The sequence below is a fragment of the Filicampus tigris genome, chromosome 7 (genome assembly GCF_054856515.1).
Source record: "Filicampus tigris isolate MCC_2025a chromosome 7, RoL_Ftig_1.0, whole genome shotgun sequence".
In the NCBI taxonomy this organism is placed as follows: domain Eukaryota; kingdom Metazoa; phylum Chordata; class Actinopteri; order Syngnathiformes; family Syngnathidae; genus Filicampus; species Filicampus tigris.
Genome location: NC_141223.1, coordinates 1,563,863 through 1,587,945, shown reverse-complemented (window position 1 = coordinate 1,587,945; position 24,083 = coordinate 1,563,863). Strand labels below are relative to the sequence as shown.

Genomic DNA, 24,083 nt, shown 5'->3' with positions numbered 1-24,083 from the left:
CTGCGTCCTCAGAAATGCTTCTGTCTACTTTTGCTTATCAGTGGCAGTGAAAAACTATGTGAAAAATATCAGTGATTATATATGTAACCTTATATCACAGATATGATGACAAATGGAAAAAAAATATCTCAACTTTGGAAAAGACTATCGCCATTGTCACTTTAAATCCGCTGCGTATGGTTCACTTTTCGGCAGGAAGTGAACCTTACCTCACCGGAATCCAAATAACGTGAGCACTCAGAGGTGCTGGAAGTGGCAGGGAGCCACCAGAAGAAACTCATCGCCAGCACTCCGAGACGAGGTAATTATTTTGTAAAAAGCACGATTTTACATCCGCCAGCGTTGTCGTTCAACTCGCTTGTTTGACGGCACGCCGTCCGTTTCGCCGTCGTGGCGTGATTCGTGTGGCTCGCTTTGTGTCATGGCTCTTCATGCTTACGTTACGTTAAAAGTCAGACATTCATCGCATGAAGAGGCTGGGAAAGCGCTCTATATACGACGACGATGTTTCTCCAACAATTAAACTGTGCTTGAAATGATTTGAATAGTGTATTTGGTGACTCGTATTCTCCCGACTTTGGCTCGCTGGCCGCGGGTCCTCGTGAAGGATTTGCTTCCACGCATGCGCGAACCTGTGTCCACCTGAGCTCGGATTAGATTAGTAGTATGATTTTAAATAGCTTCACATGGCCCTGCCACTTCTATTATAATGCAGGCAACATGACTACTGCGTCAATACGTAACGTCACCAAGCAAACAAAGTTGGGTGAACGTGACGAAAAGTCATCTTTGATGTGCCCACTGTGGTCCTCAGTGGTACTCTTTTCAACTTGTATGCTAATACACTACAGACTACTTACATTTTCATGTGAAATGATTCAAAGGGGACTTCTTTGGTAAAGTTGACTTTATGTTTGTACTGCCTTTGAGCCCTTTTGCATTTAAGCCCCGCTGTGTTACTTCAAAGCCATCACCCCTGATTTTAAACAATCATGGCAAAAAAAATGTTTAGCTATCTTATCCAAAAGTGGTCCCATCCAAATCTGTATAAGGTTCAAATGTACAGTACATGTTTCGCTCAGGAACTGATGGACTGTTGTCTCCTTTTCAGTGCTTTATATCAAAAGCAATCTGCCCAGCACCCGTGTATGACCACAAGATTTTAACAGCCATGGTGAGTTGAACTGTTTTGTAAGTCAGTGTTTCTGGAGCCTGTCTCCAGAGAAAAAATTGAAAATTTATGAGAAAAAACATCACAGAAATTATGTAGACTATTAACTATTTACCGTATTTTCCAGACTATAAGATGTTACTTTTTTCCTAGATTTTGAACAATGCGGCTTATATAAAGGTGCGGCTAGTCTGTGGATTTTTCATCCACCGCTAGTGCCTCTCTAACCAGTATTAGAATCAAAACTAAGAAAAAATCAATGCAAAGAAGAATATGTTACTTTTTCTTTAGCAGATAGAAAACAGATGCCAAATTACAGTTATGTTAATTATTTTCAAATCCTTGCCCCTTCATCACGCAACCTGTTGTGTATTGATGACAGCATTAACAGGATGTGACTGCAGGTGGAGGAGTTCAAACAGGCAAGGGCCCTGTGCACTAGGCGACCTCCGAGTCAGATTCAAGTGATCTAGAAGGCGAAGAGATATTGCTTCGCCTTGTTCCGTTTCTGTTTGACCTTATGCACTGGGGACCTGACGTTGTAAAGCCAGGTGTAATCTTGCCAAAGATCAACTCATTTATCCTCCAGCAGAGCCTCTGAAAATTAACTTGATAAACTTTTTGCTGCCTTGTGAGGTTGATGTACAGCATTTTCCATCCACTAGTCGGTGCTGTTTCACTAGTGACATGTTTCCAAGGAATCACTGGCCTGTGTTTATGTTTTTGTCATACGTCGTCACCTGTCTTTCTTCTTCTGGCTTCAATCTTCTGTCTTTTTTCTTGGCTTCTTGTGTCTCCATATCTTCTTCTGTTTTTTTTTTTGTCTTTTTCTTCTTCTGTCTTTTGTCTTCTATCTTGTCTGCTAAACTCTAACCTTGTTTTTTCCCGTTTTCTTCTCTTCTGTCTTTTTCGATGTTTTTATTTATTTATTTATTTATTTTTTTAAATTTTTTGTCTGCTGTCATCTTTTTTGCTGGTGTGTTCTTCTGCCTTTTTCTTTTTTGTCGTATTTTGTTTTCTCATTCTTCTTTGTTCTCCTGTCTTCTAACATCTTCACATTGTTATTGTTTTTACGTGTGTCAGTCTTCAGCAGTGGATCTCAAAACCAAGGAGGAGAAGGATGCAGAGTTGGACCGAAGGATCGAAGCGCTGAGGAAGAAGAACGAAGCTCTGGTCAAGCGCTACCAAGTACGTGGCCAAGTCTCACAGATGTTCCTATTCAAAACAAAATGGATGCCTGGGGCCATTTGATGTATTCTCATTGGGCTGCGTTTGTGTTGCCAACAGGAGATCGAAGAAGACAAGAAGAAGGCAGAGCAGGAGGGCATCGCCATCACCACGCCGCGGAAGCCCCGCGCTCACGAGCCGGCAGAGTGGGACCGTAGGAGGACGGAGAAGGAGAACTTCACTGTCACGGTCGACCTGTCCAAGTCGCCGGCAGCGGGGGTAAGTTGGAATGTATTCCTCGGGATGTTCTTTTTCAGGCTACGTTGCTGTTTGCGTTGTCATGACTTGAGCCATCTTCCACTCATCATACCCTGCATCATCCACACAAAGGCTTTGGCTTCACGCTGCTGCTGCTTGCTTTTGGTGGCATTTTATTTTTGTTTGGTCAAGTGCGACTTCTGTCGCTGCAATGCGAATCACCGGCAAAGTGCCCCCTGGTCAGGAGGTGAACAGTAGGAGGAGATTCTGAATTGAGGGTGCGAATATTGGGATGCATTGATCCATTTTTTATTCTTCCCCCGCAATGGCACCCATGTGAATAGTTGAAATCCCAGACAGGAAATGAACGTTTACTCAGGTTTTACCGCATTGTTTTTCCTCTGTGAATATTTCAGTGTGATAAGCTTGAACTTGAAACTTCCAACTCTCTCTCGAGCATACCTATATTATAGCGTTCTTTGGCGTACCCATCAACAACTCCTGCTCCCCCCACAGTGTCAACAACTTCACCACGTAGTCCAGCATGTTCTGCTCATCAGAAGTTGTGAGTTAGCAGAAATCTGTGCATCCATCTCAACTTAATGCAGCTGTGCTTACCTTTTGGCTTTGATACGATGGTTAATTGGAGACTCTAAATTGCCTAAATTGTGAGTGTGAATGTTTGTTCGTCTCTGTGTGCCCTGCGATTGGCTGGCAACCGGTTGAGGCTGCACCCCGCCTACTGCCCAAAGAGAGCTGGGATAGTCTCCAGCATGCCCACGACCCTTGTGAGGATAAGCGGATTGGATGATGGATGGTGTCGAACCTTCCTGCCAGCGGCTGTGGATCCAAAGTAGTGTTTTTGCTCAGGGCAGGAGGACGCAGACTCGGCGTGAGCGTGGTTAATGTAAATTAGCTGGAAATTCAAGACGCATTTTCACTAATATTTCCACCTGTCTGTACAGTTACTTTCATTTAAAATGTAAAAAAAAAAGTTCCACCTTTCCACACTTCCTGAGTTTGCTTCTAAATCAGTACGTATACCGTTTTGAAAGTCCCCCCCCCCCGAAGCTGATCACTGTTTAATATGAAGACCGAGCACAAACAGTGACTGACTGTAGAATTTGTAAACAGGGGAAAACATGAGACTAGTCATTGTCTAGTGCAGAGCATCAAACACTTGATAAATCAGACCGGCTGACATTAGAGTCGATTTGCCGTTTGCTTCATGGAGCGGCGAGCCTGTGTTCTTTGTGAGTCCGTTAGCGTGCCTTGTAAAACGATAAACATTAAGACAGAACGACCTTCCCTGACAGTGGCTGGAAACCAGAGCAGCGGCATCAACAAGATGCTATAAAAGTCCACACACGCGCCTTAATCTGTTTATATCTCGCTTTTATGTTCTGTTCTGTTTGCGTCACGCTCTCCAGAAGGGAGGCCGCACTTTGTATTCAATCGCCAGTTCTGGACGGACGTTGAGCCTCCGGAAATCCGCCCCTTTATTTGCTTTCATTCACCAAATGCATTTTATGTTTCACATCTGCTAAGTATACAACTATGCCTTCACAAAAATCAAGCTTGTTAGTAATAGGCCAAAGGCTTATAGTTGAAACTATAAAGGCACTTGGTGAGCGCAGACCTTCATGAAGGTGGAACAGTTGTGGTCTGCATATCAATCCAAAAGTGTATTCATGAGGCAAAATGGCTCTTCACTCATCCACGTTGCAGCACATCTACTTTTGCCATCACTCCGTAATGCAACGCTGGATGACTACAACTTGCCTTATTCGTTATTTACATCGTTTATATCAATCAAGATGGATGATATGTAATGGTCAGATCAGGCGTCATGTATAGAGGAAATCCAATAAAACCTCTAGGACAAGTTAGCCTATGAGAGACACTTGTAAATAGACAAAATGACCCTCACATGGCTGCTTCATACCAAACGTCCTTTTTTTTCTTTCATGGCCTCGTGGCAGGTTTTTGGGGTCCACTCATGCCAACCAAATTTTGTGTTGCTGAGATAAACTGGCCTCAGTGGCTGAATTCTTTTGTTACAATCCGACAAAATTTTGAAGACAGTATGATTTGGAAGGACACCTGGAAATTGCCAAAATGGCCCTTAGGTTGGGGTTGAAGATAGTTGTTGAAAACTACTGCAAAGACTGAGAATTGTGCGGCACACACTTGTGGAGATAAAGTATGAAACAGTTTGTCACTATTACATTTTTGTTCTTTTTTTTTTTTTTTGGGGTGGGGGGGTTAAAACGGAGCCCAGTAGTTCAGTGGCTGCTTTAGAACGCCTTGTTGTTGGCTGTGAGTGTGCGCACGGCATGCGGAGAATTAAAAAAAAAATACAATGTTTTGTAATGCAAGTGAATACTAAAATATTCTGTGACATTTCATGAGCCTTTTACTCCCCCCTATCCTCAATATCACATGACATTTTTTGCATAATCCATCTCACAGTCAGAAGAGTTCATTAAAAAGCACCAAGGGAGGATTCATTCTCACTTCCTCCTCCAAATGTTTTAAAAACACCACACTTGACTTCCTCGCTAACGGTCCTAAAAGGCCAAGCACTTTGTTTGCTGCAGGACAAGCGGGTGGTGGAAGACTGGAAACCCGCCACGCCACGCGGTCGGAGAGCATCGGGGGACACTGATGGCCCCCGAGTGCCCAGCGACGGCCACAGCCCCCCCAGGAGGACGGGCTCCGGCCGGATGGCGAGGGGGGGACCTCCCAGAGGAGGTGGCGGTGGCCGCCAAGAGAGGAGAGCGCGGGAACCACGCGCGCCCAGAGATGGAGAGCCGACTGAAGCAGGAGGACGCAGAGGAGGAAGGAGGGGAAGAGGAGGACCACCAGCAGCAGCAGGAGGAGGTGGAGGAGGAGGAGGAGGAGACGCAGGAGGGACACCCGGTGGCGTGGACAGGAAGTCCAAGGTGATGCCAGTTTTTTTTATTCATTTATTTATTTTTACTTTTATTTTTGGGCAGTTGCGACACGTTTCTTTCTTGCCAAGCAGGAATGGGAGGAGAAGAGGCGACAGAACATTGAGAAGATGAACGAGGAAATGGAGAAAATAGCAGAGTATGAGAGAGGACAGCGGGTAACAAACACATTTGGATTACGTACACGTTAATCTCTGCAAGTGGTGGGCAATTAATCAATTTTATGGGTGAATGCCAGTTTATTTGTCAGGACATTTTTTTTTTTCATTTCAACGGCTCCTGTAGTTCAACGGAGGGTTCCTGCTGATGTGAGCGGCTCGCACGACCAACATGGCTGCGAACAGGGAGGAGAAATCTTATGAAAGTCGAGTCAGTGTTTGCACCGTTGCAATTTGGCTGCTGTTTTTAGCGACTTTTTACAAACCCTTTCAGCGACTATTTAAAACTAAAAATGACGATTTTGATTCCCACTAAGAAACAGATGATAGGAGAAGATTTTGTTTTCACATAGTTTTGCGCATGACAAGAAACAGAGCCCGGTGGAAGGCAGAACGTTGGCAAACACACGGTGCCTCCATAGAAAAGCAGCTCCTCAGAGGGAGGCCTGTTGACGTTCCTGCCACCTTACTCTGGCGTGATGCCCTCTGCCGGCACATTTGCTCGCTCCTTAAACCTGCCTACATGAGAAACTTGTTTTTAGTCAGCTACGTACGTGTACGACAACACGTACAAGTAGGGGCAGACACGGCTTGTTTTTCTTACAAATATACTGGGTGGCCCATAAGTTTCAATACATAAGCTGTATAATGTGTATGTTTTTTATGTTTGGCATGTCTTAGGTATCCTAGATATCATTGGTATGCAAACCCTTTGCGTGGAAACACATGGCCCACCCTGCATGTTTACAGTGCTGCCGTTTTCTCTCCTCAGGCAGACGGCGATCGGCCCCTGCGCAACTTCCTGGACGACCCGCGTCGCTCGGGCCCGGCCCCCGACATGGACCGCAAGGAGGGCAGCAGGAGACACGTGCGCAACTGGGGCGGGCTGGACTTTGACAATGTCAAGACCGGCGGTGATCTGGAGAAAGAGTGGACTGTGAGTCAAACACGGAGAAGGATAAGAAATGTTATTGTAAAAAAAATATCCCGTTTCAGCTGTGTGGGACTCCATTTAAAACAAAAAGTGATCTCACCAAAGTTTGGTCCACCTGCCGATTTTCTTTGTTTCCTGTTTTATGCCAAGTCATCAAACGTCATTGCCATGGTCCCTTTCCTTGAATAATGGCCTAAGTCATTTTTTCTATACTGATTATATTGTATTTATTAATAATTTAATTTCAGGGGTAGAATTGAATGATCTGTTTTAAGGATGTAGCCGATTTGAGCAGAGGTGGCCAATTTTTATCAAAACATGACCGTTTTTTTTTTTTTTTTAAGAGTGTGACTATGCAATGATGTTTAGCCAATTAGCATGCAAATCTGCTTCAATTTTCCACCAATTGGACAATGTCTCTTGGCCAAGTTTGCTTTTGAAGGACACTTGACAATGTCCCAACGCGTCTAAAACGACTGTCGGTTTGTGTGATAAATATGACTACCAAATATCATGCTCCCATGTCAAAATGGCTTTGGGAGCTGAATTGAAGAACTTCTAGGAGAATCATCAAACTCTAAAATGGCGGCTTTGAACCAAAATGGCAGCAAGCCTTCTCATATCTTTTTGGGTAGGGCTTCTTTGACACTTTTTGTGTGGGTCCACTCATGCTAGACATGGCTACCAAAATTCAAGTTCTGAAGTCGAACTGTCTTCAGGGGGAGGGAATGTCAGGGCTGAATTAAAAAAAAAAAAATCTGAAAATGCTACCAAGAATCATCAAACCATAACGTGGTTTCTTCAAATCAAAACTGAAGCCTTCCCCGTGTTTTTCTGATTATTGCTTCTTGAGACTTTTTTTGTGGGTACTCATGTTAGACATAATGGCCAAATTTCATGTTGTGAAGTCAAACTGGCTTCTGGGGCTGAATTAAAAAGAAAATAGTAATACAGGAGCAGGAGGTGCTACCAAGAATCACCAAACCCTAAAATGGCCACGTCAAACCATAATGACATCCATCCCTTGTCTTTTGGGGTATGACTTCTCGAGACTTTTTTTTTTTTTTTCGTTATGTCTTCTCATAATCAACATGACGGCCAAATTTGATGTTCCAAAGTCCGCGGGGGCTGAATTTTCCAAACGAATCAGGGAGGCATGCAATGATGAGCAGAGTTCAAATTGCTGACACCGCGAGTCAAAACACTCTGTTGTACTTTCCTCTCCAGAGTCGGCGCCCGGGGCCCAAAGGTTCGACGGACATGACCATGTCCATGACGGGCCGCGAGCGAGCCGAGTACCTGCGCTGGAAGAAGGAGCGCGAGCAGATCGACGAGGAGCGACTGGCGCGCCATCGCAACGCCACCGGACAGTGGAGGCGGGAGTGGGACGTGCAGAAGACGGAGAACATGTAAGACGGGAAGCAGCGCCCCCTACGGGCGCTCGTGGTCATCACATCAATGTCCAGACCACGAAAGTGTCTTTTGCCTTGACAGGTTCAAGGAGGAAGAAAATGCGGCGGCGGCGGAGGGCGGCGCACCGGAGCAGGGTGGCAGGAGAGGTATGTTACTGTTGCCGTGGTAACACAACACGCCATATACTAAAGGGACAGAAGTATTGGGACACCCTTAAAAATGAGAGCAATTCTTTTCCAACTGGTGCCATGTTAGTTTCCTCACATGATGAGCATTTGTGGGTTACATCTGATTTGGATCTTTTTATAACACTTTGTGTCCCCTCAGGCACACGCTCACTTACACACTCTTGCTTGCGCTTACACACACTTGCAAAGTCGCATGCTCATGCACACTCACACACTCGACACTCCTGCTTGCTCTCACCCTTTCTCATTCAGTCTTATTCACTCACTCACAGTCTCACTTCCTCATACACAAATGCAGATTCACTCACTCACTCACTCCGTTATTTTCCTTTCATGTTCCCTCTGCGCCAAGCAACGGCCATTAAGGCAAGCCCGGGTGAGTTTGGCGTGGAAAAAAACAAGTTGTCCTCTCTTTGAAATGGACGAAGGAAATGCCGCAGACTCTCAACATCTTGCCCAACATCTCGCCAGACGCCAGGAGCAGCATGACGTTTTCTGGCTTCAGGCCGTGTATACGGTCGGATGTACCGACGGAAGCCGTCATTTGAGCGGCCGTTCATTCAGCTCGTGAGCTAAGCGGCTAGCTGGATTTCCCCGGAGCGGCATTGAGATCTCCCAGGAGACCTCATAAGGCCCATACTGAGAAATGACCAGATGCATTGTGGGTAACGGCTCCCCTGATGAGTGACGTGCACCGCGGTGTCTTTGTGTGTCCTCCCTGCAGTCCGAGGGCGTCACTTTGGCGGCGAGCCTCGGGGCAGAGCCTCAGGTTAGACCCGAGTGTGGGCCACTTGACGCTTACACTGGTGTGTGTGTGTGTGTGTGTGTGTGTGTGTGGGGGTGTGTGTGTGTGTGTGTGTGTGTGCGTGTGTGTGTGTGTGTGTGTTGAAACACTATTTACAACTCCAGTGTGCTTGCAGTCGCTTCTGTGTGCATGTGCATGCATGTTTTGTGGGGTAAATGCATTGGTGTGCTTGCTGTCAGTTGTGTGCAACATTGGTTGCATTCCTGTGTGTTTGTGGCTGGTTCTTTGTGTGCATATTGTATGTTTGTGGCATGTGTTTTTTTGTTTTTTTTTGTGGTGGCAACGACTGCCCCAAACAGAACACTCAGCAACACATGTAGATTTGAACTCAAATAATCAAGACATGGATTGTAACCATTTCATTTGGAGCACTGCCTTGGTTACAATGCAGCTGTCACACGCCCACTTTGGCACGTCGCCGTCGAGGCGCTAGAAGACGTCCGCAGCGGATGCATCAATCGTCCCTCGATTTAAGCTAGCTTGTGAAACCCCTTCCACGGTCAATCCTCGCACCTCAGTGCGCGTTTAAGACAATTGAGACGCTCCTTAATTGAACATGGCAGCGTGAGAACAACTTCTGGGAACGTTGCAGTTACGAGACTTGAGACGAGCCCCTTTGTCTCCCACTCGGCCCGAGAACTGCCTGTGATTCCCCCAGGGGGGGCCGGATGGAAGCTGCTGCCCTTGCGACCCAACGCCGGAGAAGCAAAAGAAAATTGATTGATGGGTGTGGACCTGAATGCACAAACTCCTTCTCGTCGACAAACACTCTTAGTCGCTGTCTCTTACGCACTCACCCAATAGTTACTCTCATACGCTCTGTTTCACACACAGACACACACACACACACACACTCGGGATGTGGGTGAAGAGTGGTTGGCATCAGCCATGAGGGGTGTGAAGGTTCAAAGCTGAGAAGTATTTTTAGCGCCACTTGACTGCTGCTTTCTGAGTGTTTGCCAGACTCTTAAGTGGAAGAAGTGGCGTCTGCGTTACATCACTCACTGCCTCTTAATTGGCTGAATGACTCCTGTGTCCTCATCTCCAGTCTCTTTGGGACTTTTTTAATTTTTTTTTCCGTTCTCTCTCCTCGCTGATCCCGCTTCCCGCCTTCTCTTTGTAACCTTTTCATCACCGTCCGCCTCGCTCTTCAAGCACTTACCCAGCTCTCCTCCTCCTCCATCCCTGCAAAGCTTTCAGGCTGTGACCTTCCTCTCGCCTGCACCTCCCACTTCTTTGCTTTATACTTTTATGTCTTTTTTTTTTTTTTTTTTCCATTTCTTGGTTAAGATCACAGCTTCATTTCATAAAATAATGGCATTGTTGATTTATCGTAACTAATAAAATAAATGAATATTTGTGCGAGAAATCACATTTTTTATTTACTTTGGAACAATAGTTAGGATAAGTTCAAAGAATGGTTTAATAGTATAATTTAATTCCAAAATGGGAATGAATTATTTTAACATGAAAATGGGCTAATTTACATGTACTAACTTTTTTTAAAAATTTACTCCATCTACGAATGAGCTGGCTCATCTGCCCATTTTCAAATTCAAATGTGGCCCCCCGCTGAGACAAACTCCCCTTTGTCGCGTCTGAAGTTGCATGCGAGTGCCAACTGTCCTACTGACACGACATGTACTTTGTATCTTACGTTTTACAACAATGTGCCCCCCTTGCAGATGATACCAAGCGTCCCCCCAAGGTGCCCACCTTTGGCGACTTCCTGTCCCAGGGGCCTCGAGGGGAGCGGAGCCGAGGGAAGGGCAGAGGAGGGAAGCCCAGCTACAGGCACGACACCAGTTTGCATGAAATATATATATTTTTTTCAGACAAAGTTTGTTTTTACCTTTACTAGTTTCAACGTTCACTGCCGCCGCTTTCAGAAGTTGTCAGCTGTGATGTGTCTTTTATCAGCTGATGATTTAAAGTTAAGCGACGTTAACAGTGGAACACTATGCATTTATCCTGGATTGATTTTCAAATCAATCTATCCCATCATAAAACATTTTATCCGTAAATGCAAAAGTCACATTTGAGCATTTACCGCGCTAAAGTTTTATGAGAGTTGCACTTGCTTTGAGCTCTCTGGCTTTTGACTTTTGAGGCAGAACTTTACCATGTCAATCGGGTTGAACACCAACTTGTTCGACTTTTAGGGGGTTCCACTTTGGAGGTTCCACTTTAGCAGTACAACAAAGTGCATTTTCCTCCTAGTCAATCATGCAGTTTGTTTAAATATTAGGACTGTAGGTGTAGTCTAAAGTAGCGCTTGTGGCGTTTGACAGTTCGAACAGACAATGGAGATACTCGTTCAAAATGTAATGTTGTAAAACATGGTTTCATTGGTTGCGTGGCTACACACGTAACAGTACATGTCAAATCAGTGGACATTCATTTATTTTGCTTATTCTTTTGCAGTATGCATGACAACCGCTGGGAAGGAGAGAAGGAAGATGAGGAGAAGGAGAAAAAAGACAAACCCAAGCGAGAGAAGGAGAAGAAGTCCACACCTGAGCCGGCACAGAAGGTGGGCAGCAGGAAGCGAGCGTTTCAACTTCCTGTCACTCTCCCTGCGTCTTCTCTCAGGTGGAGCAAGCAGAAGACGAAGAGCAGGATGACGACCAGTGGGAGGACGCCAGCGAGGGCGAGGAGGAAGTGTCCGACCAAGACGAGAAGAAAGACGCGGGGAAAGAGGAAGCCGACGACGACGGCGGCAGCTCCCCGCCGCCCCCCTCGCCGCGCTCCCCCCCGCCGCCGTCTGACGGAAGCCCCCGGCAGCAGCGTACGCCGAGACCCAAGGTCCACATCCCGTCCCCCCAGGCGGCCTCACAGAATCCCCCTGAGATGGGAAAGCCCGTCAGCCCCTTCCAGCTGCTGGACGGACACCAGCCCGTGTCGGACTGGGGGGAGGAGATGGAGATGCTGTCGCCACGGAGCGGCATGGGGGGGGAGAGCCCCCTGAAACCACCTAGTGCTGAGAGCAGCCCTCCACAAAAGAAGGATCAGCAGGAGACCGCCGAAGCCATCGAGGAGAGTGCAGGTACTTCTGATACACACCTGAAGACTCGTTACGATTTAGGATTGAGTCTGAAAAGCAAGCACGGGCTGACTGTAGTGCGACACATGAAAAGCCTGGAAAAAAAGCGTAGCCTAATTAGAAATGACTGCAGTATGAAATCCTGAAACTGAGAGGGTGACAAAAGTGGCACAGCAGTGTGCAACACAGAAAGCCTGAGGAAGAAGCACTTATTAGGAATAAAGCAGCGGTGTGCTCCAGAAGTGCAAAGTAAGAACGTGAACCGTGGTGTGCTTCATTGAAGTCGGCAATAAATTGTGGCGGCAGTTTCTCACAAGCTCTGTTAAAAAAAAAAAAAAAAAAAAAAAAGAGGTACAGAGTAAGATAAATGACAAAGCGTGAGAACAGTGTGCGACACGGAAGCCAGAAAAAGAAGCACAGAATCAGGGTGCCAAAGTGGGAAAAGAGTGTGCTACACAAAAGAGAGCAGTGTGCCGCACGAAAGCCCGAAAAAGAAGTGACTAAGCTTGACAGTGTTCTACAGGAAAGCCTGAAAACGAAACACCGACTGACAGCGTGACAGTTTTGTTACTCAAAAGCCTGAAAAAAAACACGACAAAGTGAGAGGGGAGTGAAAAAAGCATGTGCTCTAGGAAAGCCTGAAAAGGAAGCATAGAGTGAGGGACGTTTGCTACAAGAAAATCTGAAAAAGAAGCATAGAGTGAAAAATGCTAAAGCGTGCCACAAAAACAAACAAACAAAACAAAAAAAAAAAAACATGCACAGTCAAAACGGGACAGCAGTGTGCTTCACCAAAGCCTGAAAAAGAATCACAGAGTGAAGTGAACAATATGATAGCAGAATAGTGGCCAACTATTCCCCATGACATAAGCAGGTGGCCCAGTGGCATAGTCATCTCTGTTTAAAAAAAAAAAAAAAAAAAAAATTGTAATAAACGCCTTCTTTCAACTCCCTTTTCAGTTCCCTCCGTCACCACAGCGGTGCCGTCACCTCCGGAATCGACACAAGTCCAGCAGGTTGTCATGGCGTCAGAGCCGGAGGCCGCCGTTCCCACGGTCACGTCAGACGCGTCGTCGCTCGAACGCGCTCCATCGGACGCGTGCGACGCCACCGCTGAGGTCCATCAGGATGTGGTTGACTGCCCCTCACAAGGTTGCCAATTACTCAAACGTGTGTGTGTGTGTGTATGTGTTTATGTTGGGAAGGGGTCAGCATTCATCAGACGAGGGCTGAACACTGAATCAAATTCAAATCGACACGGCGTTGTAGCGCAATGCAGTTTTCAAAACGCAAAAGCTGCACGACAAAAAAATGGCTTCGTTTTGGTTATTTATTTCCAGTATACAGCGTCTCGATGAGTTCAGGGCCGTAGTGCAGTCCACATATTTACATAGTCATGAAAAGTAGTTAAGACACAGGTTTGTTTACATTGTTGTTGTAATCTGGCTTTGGTTTGTGCCACACGTTTGGTAGAATTTTGTGAAGTCAAAAATGTATCAACTGTGTTTGTTCGTACAAGGAAAAGAGGACCTTGAAAAACGTAATCGCATTTTGAATCACAATATTGAGGGGGAAACAAACATTGCAATTAGATATTATTTTTCAAAATGGTTCATCCCTAGATCAGACCATTCATTTTATTTTGTTTTGTAGACAAAGCAGATAGTCCAGCAACACCCACCGTCCTGGTGAGCGAGCCCACCGAAGCAGAAAGCACAAGTGAAGCAGAAGGGGAGAAAGACGACAAAGATGACGACGCCGACAAAGACGACGACGCCGACAAAGACGACGACGCCGACAAAGACGACGACGCCGACAAAGACGACGACGCCGACAAAGACGACGACGCCGACAAAGACGACGACGCCGACAAAGACGACGACGTCGACAAAGACGACGACGACGGCGCTACGGCAGACGACGCTACGGCAGCAGAGACGTCCTCCGAGCAGCCCTCCTCAGGTTTGTTACTGCTGAGTCAGTGACTTAACACAAGGCCATTGGAATGAGGGAGGGACATTTGGCTCCAGTAATGTGCACCTTCTAAATTGCGATCATTTGGAACTTTGTTCTCACCAATGGGGATTATTTTAAACAGGCATAGTACAGGTGCATTTCCATCAATTTGGATATGGTCGAAAAGTTGATTTCAGTAGTTCGAATCAAAAAGTGTAACTTACCAGAAAACACAACATGGGAAAATACTTTTCAGAAGAGCAGCTCCTGCCAAATTTCTAATGCAAACGTGTTAGTTCTTTATGTAATCATCAAATGTATACATTTTAGTACACTATTTTTGGGAGGGGGGGGGCGGGTTGTATTAGAACTACAGAGATGAAAGTTTTCCACCATAGTCTAATTTATTCAGGTGCAAATTTGTATACATGAGTCACGGCTGTTTATGACAATTTTACATGCAGTTCGCAGGAATGTCAATGTCAAAAAGAACTTCTCCAAAGTGGCCCCACAAAGTTGGAAGCTTAGTTTTGTCCAAAATGTCTTGGATAGGATAAATAATTGATCATTCAGTGTCAACCAAGGACTGTGATCCAACTCTTGCTTGATCAATTAGTCCATCCGGTCACATCGGCCAGGCATCAAAAGTGGCAACGATAAGTCACATGATGTGTTTTTGCAGCCCATTGGGACCGCCCATTAGTGACCACTGCTGCTAGCACTCAGCTTGCGGCTGCGGTGGCGTCACCGGGGCTAATGGGCCACTTGAGAAGTTGTCACAGCAGCGCCCTCGCCGCTATTGATTTGCTGATTGATTGATTGACGTAACAAAATGCTTGCTATTGGGACCGAGTGGCAACTTTGTTGGCGTTAGAAGCCCTCATTTGCTTGAGAGGTCACAAGACCTTCTTGTGGTGTCTCCTCCGTTTCGTCGTCGTCGTCGTTGTTGTTGTTGCGGTGCCGGCTTAGGGCGGGGAACAGGAAACCGGAGAAATGCCGAGATGAGAGGCACAATTAGGTTTTTGCCAGGAAATGAGCAAAGTGCCGAAGCGTGATTGGATTAAGTCACAAGATGGATGACACACCGACACTAAAGCGGCATCTTTGTGTTGTAAAATTACTGCAGACTATCATCAGTAGGGTTAGGGACGTTCATCTCAACATTTCTACAACTTCTTGATAGGGCTGCTCGATTATGGGAAAAAAATATTAATCGAGGTTATTTTGGTAGCACTTGAAACCACGATTATTGAATTGATCAATTATTTTTGGGTACAAAACAAGAAAATGTTTAAACGTAAAAAATATAAAGACAAACAAATGGAAGTTCCTTTTGGACCAAACAAAATGTAGAAAATTTGTTGTTATAAAATAAATAAGGTGCAAATGTATAATTTCCTTTTGTAAACAAATATAGTGCATTGGATATAAATGCATATTAACCGTTTTTTTACGATTATGCCAATTTTGTAATAACTTGAAACTCTCAATGTCGAAATTGTGAGTCAGATGTGCTATCCAATAGTCCACCGTGCTGCCTTGAGACTAACTCCATTTTCTCATTATCTTTGTGTCAACAGTCTGAAGATGACAACATCTCTGAAGTGATGTCACGCGTTTCCCAGAAAAAAAAAAAAAAAAAAACCCAAGGGCAGGAGGGGCCGCACAACCATGTTTGCTTTCACACAGTCTGTCCGCAGAGAAGGTTATCTCGCCGCCATTGGTTTTATGTCTCACTCTTTGATTTCCTCCACGTCAACGGTGGGAGAAAAAAACCTCATGAAATAGAGCTGCTGGAATCAGCTGAAGCCCCGCCCCCTACCTGAGATCAACCATTCACAAGCCCATAGAAGCCAATCAGTCTGTAGTGAGTTTTTATTTGCAGGAACGCTTTAATAGGCTTCAGTTGTTTCAAGACACTTTTCTACCACTTTTTATCACTTGAAGCAAATATTACAATCAATTATCTGACGTATGACTACTATAAAGTCGTCCGTACATTTTAACATCTGAAAATGTAAAAAAAAAAGACTTTTATCAGGCTTGCCGTCCGGAATTTTTTTTATTTTTTTTTTTATTATATGTTTACCACAACACCCATATCACTGCAATAGCTGGCGCTCAGAATGGATCATGTAAGGTGGGCAAAAAAATGCCCTCATAAAATATGCATTTAAATTGAATTTTCTAGAAGGCAAGATGTACATTCATAGAAATGGATTTTATGTCATCATGTATATCATCGCTGTCGGGCGGAATTCTTGTCGTGTCAAATTGAAAACTTCACAAGAAAACAAAACGTCGTCATGTTTGAGTTCTCAGACACCGCTTCGTTCAAGTTGTTATACCTTATGTTGCTACCAAAAAAATCGCTAATTTAAAGCTGGCATCGATTAAAGTAGTACAAACAAATAGTTTGCAGCCGAGTACTCCAAAGTAACTTGATCCAGCGAACCTTAGTATTTTCACTCATTGTCTAAAAAAAACAACAAAAAAAAAAAACAGACATTAAATAGAGGCAGTGTATTTGCTATTTTTCCCGCTTTAAATGAGCTACAATTGTGTAAAATTACAGATGAAGTGTGGACGGACCATTAGTATCGTTTTGTGGGGGGGGGGAAATGAATTGGCCCATATTTGGGCATCCGAGGTTTCCGCCGGGCAGCGACGATATGTTCTAAGTACTCATCATGAAGAGGTTCATCAAGAAGCTGCTTTGTTTTGTCATGCTTTCAATGAAAATATAGATCTGATGAGAATTCTAAAATGTCCATGTTGAGGACCACCTTTGTTTGATAAGACGTCGCCCCCACCCCCCACCCCCCGGTTCATATCCATCACACTGACACGTTTAAAGCTGCTGCCAGTGGACCATTTTGACCTTGCAGAACAGGGAAAAAAAAGAAAATGACTCATCAGTGCAAGAGTGTTTATTTTTGTTTTTATTACAGCCTACAACTTGTGTTGCTATGTTGCCGTGCACGTTTGACCACAAACCCCCGTGGGCAAAATGAAGGCCCCAAACGTAGCGCACTCTCAGCCTCTCATTTCTACCCTCTCCTCCCACGTCAAGTTTAAGTAGGCGGGAAATGACGTTTCTCCCTTTTGCTTACGAACTTCTCTTTCCTATCCAAACGAGATGACTCAGAAGTACTTGGAGGAGACTTTGTTTGAAATCTTAAAATTCGTCGTAAATGTGCCTCAGTGCAACCTTTAAGCCACCTTTAGCATATGTTTTACTCCTGACCAACCTTTACCAAAGGAAAGGAGATAGGTTGCACTCAACTTTACGCAAGCAGTATTTAAAGCGGAAGTCAACCCAAATATATTTTTTTTTCAAGAAAATGTTCAATGCGAGCCCACTAGTTGAAACACAGCATTCTGATTAATATTGCATTTGTGGAATAAGAGCTAATCCACCCGTTTTTCGGCATCTCAGGGGGCGGCTGAAAATGACATCACAACTGATCAGGTATCAACCAATCAAGGCTGACCTGTTTTCTGAAGCTGAGCCTGGATTGGTGATGACCTGAGCCCTGAGCAGTTGTGATGTCGTTTTCAGTCGACAGAAGTCACAAAATGGCCGCCCCCTGAGATGGCTAAAGAGGGGTGGATTTTGATGCCTAACTAAAATAACCGTGTTGCAATCAGTGGGCCTGCTGGGAAGATGAAGATCGAAAAAGATGTTTTGGGGTTGATTTCCACTTTATCGCCTACAAAATGGGCGTCCATCATAGGATCGGCAGACCGGTCCGTCACATAGGCGGAATGCTCAGCTCTGTTAAAAAGGACAAAATAAAAGAAAGCACGATAAGGACTTGCCTTCGCGCGATAACGTCGGCTTGGAATAGTTGAGTCAAGTTTATTTTAGACAGAGCTGTCCTTTCCTACGTTGTGCATAATGTTAGTCATCATTTTGAACTTTTTTTTTTACAAAGGTACAATTCTCATGTGAAGTACAATTTAATTGAACATTTACATTTTTTTTTTTCAATGTCTGAGCATACCATCAGTCTCTTACATTATTAAATGCCTCGTTTTTTATAAACACTATGCCACTGTATTTTAATGTTTATGACGGTAGTACCGTACTTGAAGAGTTGCAAAAAAATTTTGAGGTGGCTTCTTTGGTATAAAAGATTGAGAACCTCTGTACTGTGTAAGTGGAAGCATTTTTGTGGAGCATGGGCACACCTCGCTGCTCTGCCAAGAACGTCACAGAATAATCAAGTAAGTGTTCATCATAAGAAGCTTATGCTGTTATCTCAACTGTGAGGCGTCACCATACTGCCTGATGAAGTATTAAATGTGACCAAAAAAACGCAGTCATGTATGAAGTCACCTCTCAATTATTTTTTTTTTTTATGTAAAATGGTGAACAACCCACCAATTTACAATGTGTGGGACAATATTTCTACCTCAATTCCTGTGTGCAAGGTCAGCGATCTTTATGAGCCACAGAGCCTCCCACCCACCACTAACATTTTCTAAAAACGTTACATTAAATTGAGGTAAACTTTAGAACACAAACTGTTCAAAAATAATTGACCAGCTTCAGCTCTTCAGTCCACCCAAATCCAATCGTCAATCTGCTGGGTCAAACTAACCCAACTGTGGGTAAAAGTAACAAAATCTGCTCAAAATCCAAAGCATACGTTAAGTTAAACGTCTCACCTTGTTTTTGTGTGTGTGAATGTGTGGTTTCATTTCCGTGAATGTCTTTTATTTTGAAACTCTTGCCGGAAACGACCTTCCATCTCATGGTTGGCATGACAGCTGTCCCGTCCCGCGGACGATATCCTGCTTGAGTTCACTTGTCCCGCAAAGCGCAGAGGACAAGCGGCCAAGGCAGCAGTAGGCCACCGCAGCCGGCGGCACTCGAGTGTCTCACCACGCAGCCCACACTTCGCCCCGGTCCGGGCTGGAGATAAAGGAACCGGGGGGGGGGGCGTCTCCCGGCTCCAGACCCATCCCGCCTCAAATGAGCTCCACACCGGTGTGGGAAGTGGCTCCACTCGCAAGATGAAAGCAGCCGACGGAGGGGCCAGCGTCACCGTGGACAAGCTGAACGGCGACCCCAAGCGGAGGCCCAGCTACCCGGGGGAGCCGCGCGCCAAGCACGCCAGCATGTCCGCCAAGGTGTGGGTCAAAGTGGCCATGGCCATCGCCTATTTCCTGTGCGTGTCCGTGGCCGCCTTCATCCTGGTCATCTACTACGTCTTCTTCTGGACGCCCGACCCGCACAACAACAGTACCACCACCACCAGCGGCGGCGGCGGCGTCACGGAGCCGCACAACCGCAGCGATTGCGCGCCGAAATTCGGATGACCGAGCTGGAGGTGACCGTCACCGCATGCGGGCGGGCGGTCGAGCTTTGCGTGAGGTGAGGAGGCTGCGGCAGGAGCGCGCGAGGATGGAGGACACCAGAGGCAGAGGGGGAGGGTCGTTCTGGATGTGGGGATGATGCTGACGGATGCACCAAAAAGACCCCGAAGTGCCCGCAACCTTTTGCTGCTCTTGAAGGACGTCCAGGACTAAATATTGACCTTGCAGCCCCCTCTTGAAGCTTGTTCAAGACTCAATTCACCTTGAAGGACCTCCAGGAATGGACTCCTAAATGTTTTTATTCAATATTTAGAAATCCTGAGTCAGCAGCTATGTAGCCACCCCCTTACATCTAGTGAAACACTTTATTTACCTTGAAGGACCTCCCTGTGGACCCTTACTACTACCTCTAGTACCTTTTTATTCTTTCTTTTTATCACGGGTTGACCAAATTTAAGGCATTCATTCCTGTAGTGTTCCTTTAAAAATCCCACCAATAGTAAAGCAACATTAACTTTTTTTTTGGAGGGGGGGGGGGCGGGGGCTAAAATGATGAATATGTAATTAATATTTTAAAATGTACAAACCTTGACTACTTACGATCATGTAGCCACACGTGAAGCTAGTTTGACACTTTATCGTAAAGGGGTTAGTCTGGCCCGTCCGGTGGTCCTTCAGTAGCTAGAGGATGGGATTAAGAATGCTAAAAGCAGGCTTTCCCAAACTTTTTCAGACGGCCGGGCCCAAGCTTGGTGGGAATCTTTTTAAAATCGGCTTCATGTTTACATATTTGGTACATAGACATTTGTGAATGAGATTTCCACCATCCTAAGAAATGAAGGCATTATCCTCAAGCAACACACTTCATCTTAATATTGGTCATTTAAAAAAATACCACAGACATACTTGAACAACAATGCCCTTTAATTGTCATTTTTGACAAATTTGTATTTATATTTTACACAGCTCTTCAGTGGGAGTCACCGTGTTGTATTAAATGTAATATTTTTCCAAATTTAAGTCAATTATGCGTCAAAATGACACTTGGCCCTAATATATCGATCATTTAAACATGCCTCAGACAAACCTTTTTTTGATCATATTTGATACATTTCTATTTTGCAAACGTTTTCAATGGGATTCACTTTCAAGCTAAGGTGGTCTTTTTTTTTTTTTTTTTTTTATTAAAATCGGGTCTAAATTGTAAAACAGTCAAATGGTCTACCAGTGATTCATATCTTAATTGTTGTAAGCATTAAGGGACCCCAAAAAGTTATTTTATACATTTTATATTTTTTAATTTACCGATTAATCGGCTATAAGACTTTTATTCTGCCAAGTATTGGAAACTGCAATGACCTAAAAAAAATCCATGCCTGTCAGGCCCTACTAAAAAGTCCTAAATTTGACTTCTTCCTCTAGCAGATAAGCCGTGAGCTTGATGATCAGCCACGATAAACCACATTGCCATATTTTGGGTTACATTTCACACACATAACATCACATTTTCTTCACATAATGTCTTCAATTTAATCCAAGAGGGTCCAAACAATTTGGGCCTTTGTCATCATGCCGATGACTAAAACGCCGTTTAACTTGGACCCGGGACCCTCAGTTTGGGAACCTTGCCTTTAATAATGGAGCCCATTTAGAACATAGCTTGTCTCTTGTGAGCTGATGTCTCACTTTGTGCACTGATTTAAGACTTGTTGGTCGTACTATTCAGGTAATATCTCCAGTGTAGCGGAACACGTAGCCTCAGTATAATCTAGTATATTTGTATAGCAGTGGGATGGGCAACCATGCACCCCTCCGCTATTGCGTTGCTTTGGACAGAGCTTCACGGGACGATGTGACAACACTTCCTTTGCTCGGAGTGACTGTTTTGTTGATTGCGACAATGATTATGATGATAAACTATGCATTTATCGCTGTGTGGGTGTGATTATTGTGATGTCACCATGAGCCTAGTGCACCCTAATGCCTAGGTAGTCTTCTAATCTATGAAATAAATAGGCCTAATTTTTTTTTTTTTTTTGCGGGTGGGGGGAGGGCGTACAATGTATAGAGCATCTGGAATTTGCAAGTTTGCCTATTCGCTCATTATTTTGCGGGGGACCTAGCTCCCCCCTTTATTCAACCATTCGCCATCTACTGGCGAGGAAGACTTACTCAATCAGATTTTTTTTTTTTTGCCTCACATATTGCGGCCGGTATCGGCAGCCTTGAAATATGGCTGGTATCGGCAGCCTTGAAATAAGGCTGGTATCGGTCTGATACTGATGTCTATAGTAACGATGTCTCGCCCATGCCTTCAAAGGTAACCGACCCCATGCTTTTTTTTTTGCGGTTTTTTTTCCAGATTTTTTTTTCATAGCAATTATAAGGGATTGTCAATTACTTGTGGGTTTTCGCTATATGCGGCCGGACTCGGTCCCCCACAAATTGGAGGATCCACTGTAATTCACTGTACTTCAATATTTCCACATATATGTTGCAACTTTTTATTGCTAAAAAGTCTACACATAATTAGAAAATAACATTTCAACACTTTTGTAATTTGCAATACAACGTTTTAAAAAAGTGATAAAACCTTGGAAAAAGCTTTTTCAAAATACCAATTTATTAACAATAAAATAATTAAAATGTGAAGCCGCAGTGCATCTGGAAAGTATTCACCAAGCTTCAATTGTCACATTTCCTAAATGTGTTAAACTGATAAAAACAAAACAAAGAAATCACAATTCTATAGTCACAATTATAATTTGAATATGATGCTACAAGCTTGGCACACCTATCGCTGGGCAGCTCCATCAGATGTCACCAAATTGGACTACATTCCATTTTTTTTTCTTAAAACAAAATGATTTTTTAAAAACAGATTTTTACAAATTTATTTTTTGAAATACGATGAATTAAGAAATCACACAAACAGGTGTATTCACTAATTAATACATGTGAAATTAAAAAAAAAAAGAATCTGAACTATGTGACATCAATTACAGAGTAGCACATGGGTCAGTTCTTGGACTTGTTTATATTCTACATTAATGACTTTGTAAATGCATCTAAGATAATTGGGAATACTTTACAGTGCTTGCTGATGATCCAACATTGCTTTATTCAGGATAAAATATACCAGAAGTCATGCAAGTTGTAAACTGAGTTTGAAAAAGTTAAGTACTGTACCTCAGCACCCCCAAACATTTGAGGGCTTTGTTGTTGTTTTACAGTACTTGGTTAAAAGCTAATATTCATTTTAACAAAGGAAATACAGCAATATTACTGAGGGTGGCATCAATTCCAACAAAAACTAGACTGCTGAAGTACTTCATGCTTTTTGTTCCTTTGAAATTAAATTAAGTAGTGATCCGCAATCTAGAGGTTGGCAGTGGAATAACACCCCAAAATAGTTGTGAGTTAGACCAAAATATAATTACTAACAAGACAAATATAAAAATCTGCAAAATAGCATGATCTGGAACCCACGAAGGACGGGGTGTTTCCTGTACCGTGGATAAGTTTATAAACCACAATAAACTAAAATAATGACTAATATGCAGTACATGTTTTGAACACTGTGTGGTGGTGTTGTACAGCTGGAGCAGTGACCGTAACTTGCTTCAGTAAACCTCAAAATGAAAACAAAGCCCTGCTTCACAAACATGTTGCATGATCACAAACAACATCAAATTATTTTTTATTTTGTGTTACTTTTTGCTGTAGCTATAGCTCAGATAGAAGAAAATGTGACGCCTTCTTGATGCAAAAAGGTCAACGTCACCCACATATTGTTGTTCATCCAACAAAAGAAGTTTAATTTAAAAAAAAATAATCATGTCATGCTCTTTCACAGCCCCTCGTAAAGCGATTATGTTTCTGTTCCCTGTGCTCTTGTGTTTTTCATCTTTTGTATCTGGAGGCCTGGCTTGTATAAGACAAAAGCATGCTGGAACAAGACCTTCAGTATAAACCAAAGCAGCGCGCAGAGACGTCTATCTCTAAATCTCGCATGCTTTTAGTGAGCTCTGGGAACTCAATCTCAAAAAGACACATTCAGGATTTTTCATTTTTTCTAGTTTTTAATAGCAAGCCGTCGTAACCTCCAAAGAGCGTGTGTTCAGACTGTCGTAATGACGCATTTAATTATTTTCTTTCTAATTTCTATTTTCCCCGAGATTTTTAAATTTGAATATTAGTGTATGTTCTCACTACATTGAAAAATCACTAATAGATTTTTCTCGCAAATATTTGTCTATTTTTTTTCTTTTTTGGGGCCAATATCTGCACTTTTTAGAAATATTTGTCTCTGATAGTGTATTTTCACATCTTTTGTTTTACCCCAATAGCTTAGTATTTCATCTAATGTTTTTTTTATTTATATTTTTTCCTAACATGTTTTCAAATTTTTCTATAATCGTGTATTCATCCTCTCACATTTTTCGATTTTTACAAATACTGTATATTGTATATGTGTATTTTCCTTGCATATTTTCACACGGTATATAATCTGATGATTTTGTGTCTGATGTTTTCTTTTTTGCATGTGTATTTATTTTCCTGTAATCTCATTTTTTTCCTCTTTTTTATTTTGTCCCGTCGTAACCTTGAAACGTCGTCTGTCGTTCCCATCGAATCACTGCTCTGTTACCATGGCATCGTCCCGGCAGTTTCCCGGATGTAGTCTCTCTTCCCCGCTCTTCCCCCGCCC

General features: G+C 43.7%; 1 protein-coding gene across 2 annotated transcripts; it reads left to right on the top strand.

Annotated features, from left to right (window-relative positions):
• On the top strand, positions 1-17,075 carry ccdc9 (coiled-coil domain containing 9). Of its 2 annotated transcripts, XM_086035688.1 has the most exons (16): positions 1-301; positions 1,112-1,174; positions 2,255-2,359; positions 2,459-2,617; positions 5,197-5,541; positions 5,625-5,708; positions 6,481-6,645; positions 7,870-8,051; positions 8,137-8,201; positions 8,968-9,012; positions 10,734-10,842; positions 11,473-11,581; positions 11,641-12,094; positions 13,052-13,243; positions 13,745-14,053; positions 15,628-17,075. In XM_086035688.1, the coding sequence occupies exons 2-16, from the start codon at positions 1,172-1,174 to the stop codon at positions 15,630-15,632; spliced, it is 2,331 nt and encodes a 776-aa protein (XP_085891814.1). In that variant the 5' UTR covers positions 1-301; positions 1,112-1,171; the 3' UTR covers positions 15,633-17,075. The 2 variants fall into 2 exon arrangements, with proteins under 2 accessions (XP_085891814.1, XP_085891815.1); XM_086035689.1 differs by lacking the exon at positions 8,968-9,012 and having other exon boundaries at positions 3-301.
• The last annotated feature ends 7,008 nt before the right edge of the window (positions 17,076-24,083 follow it).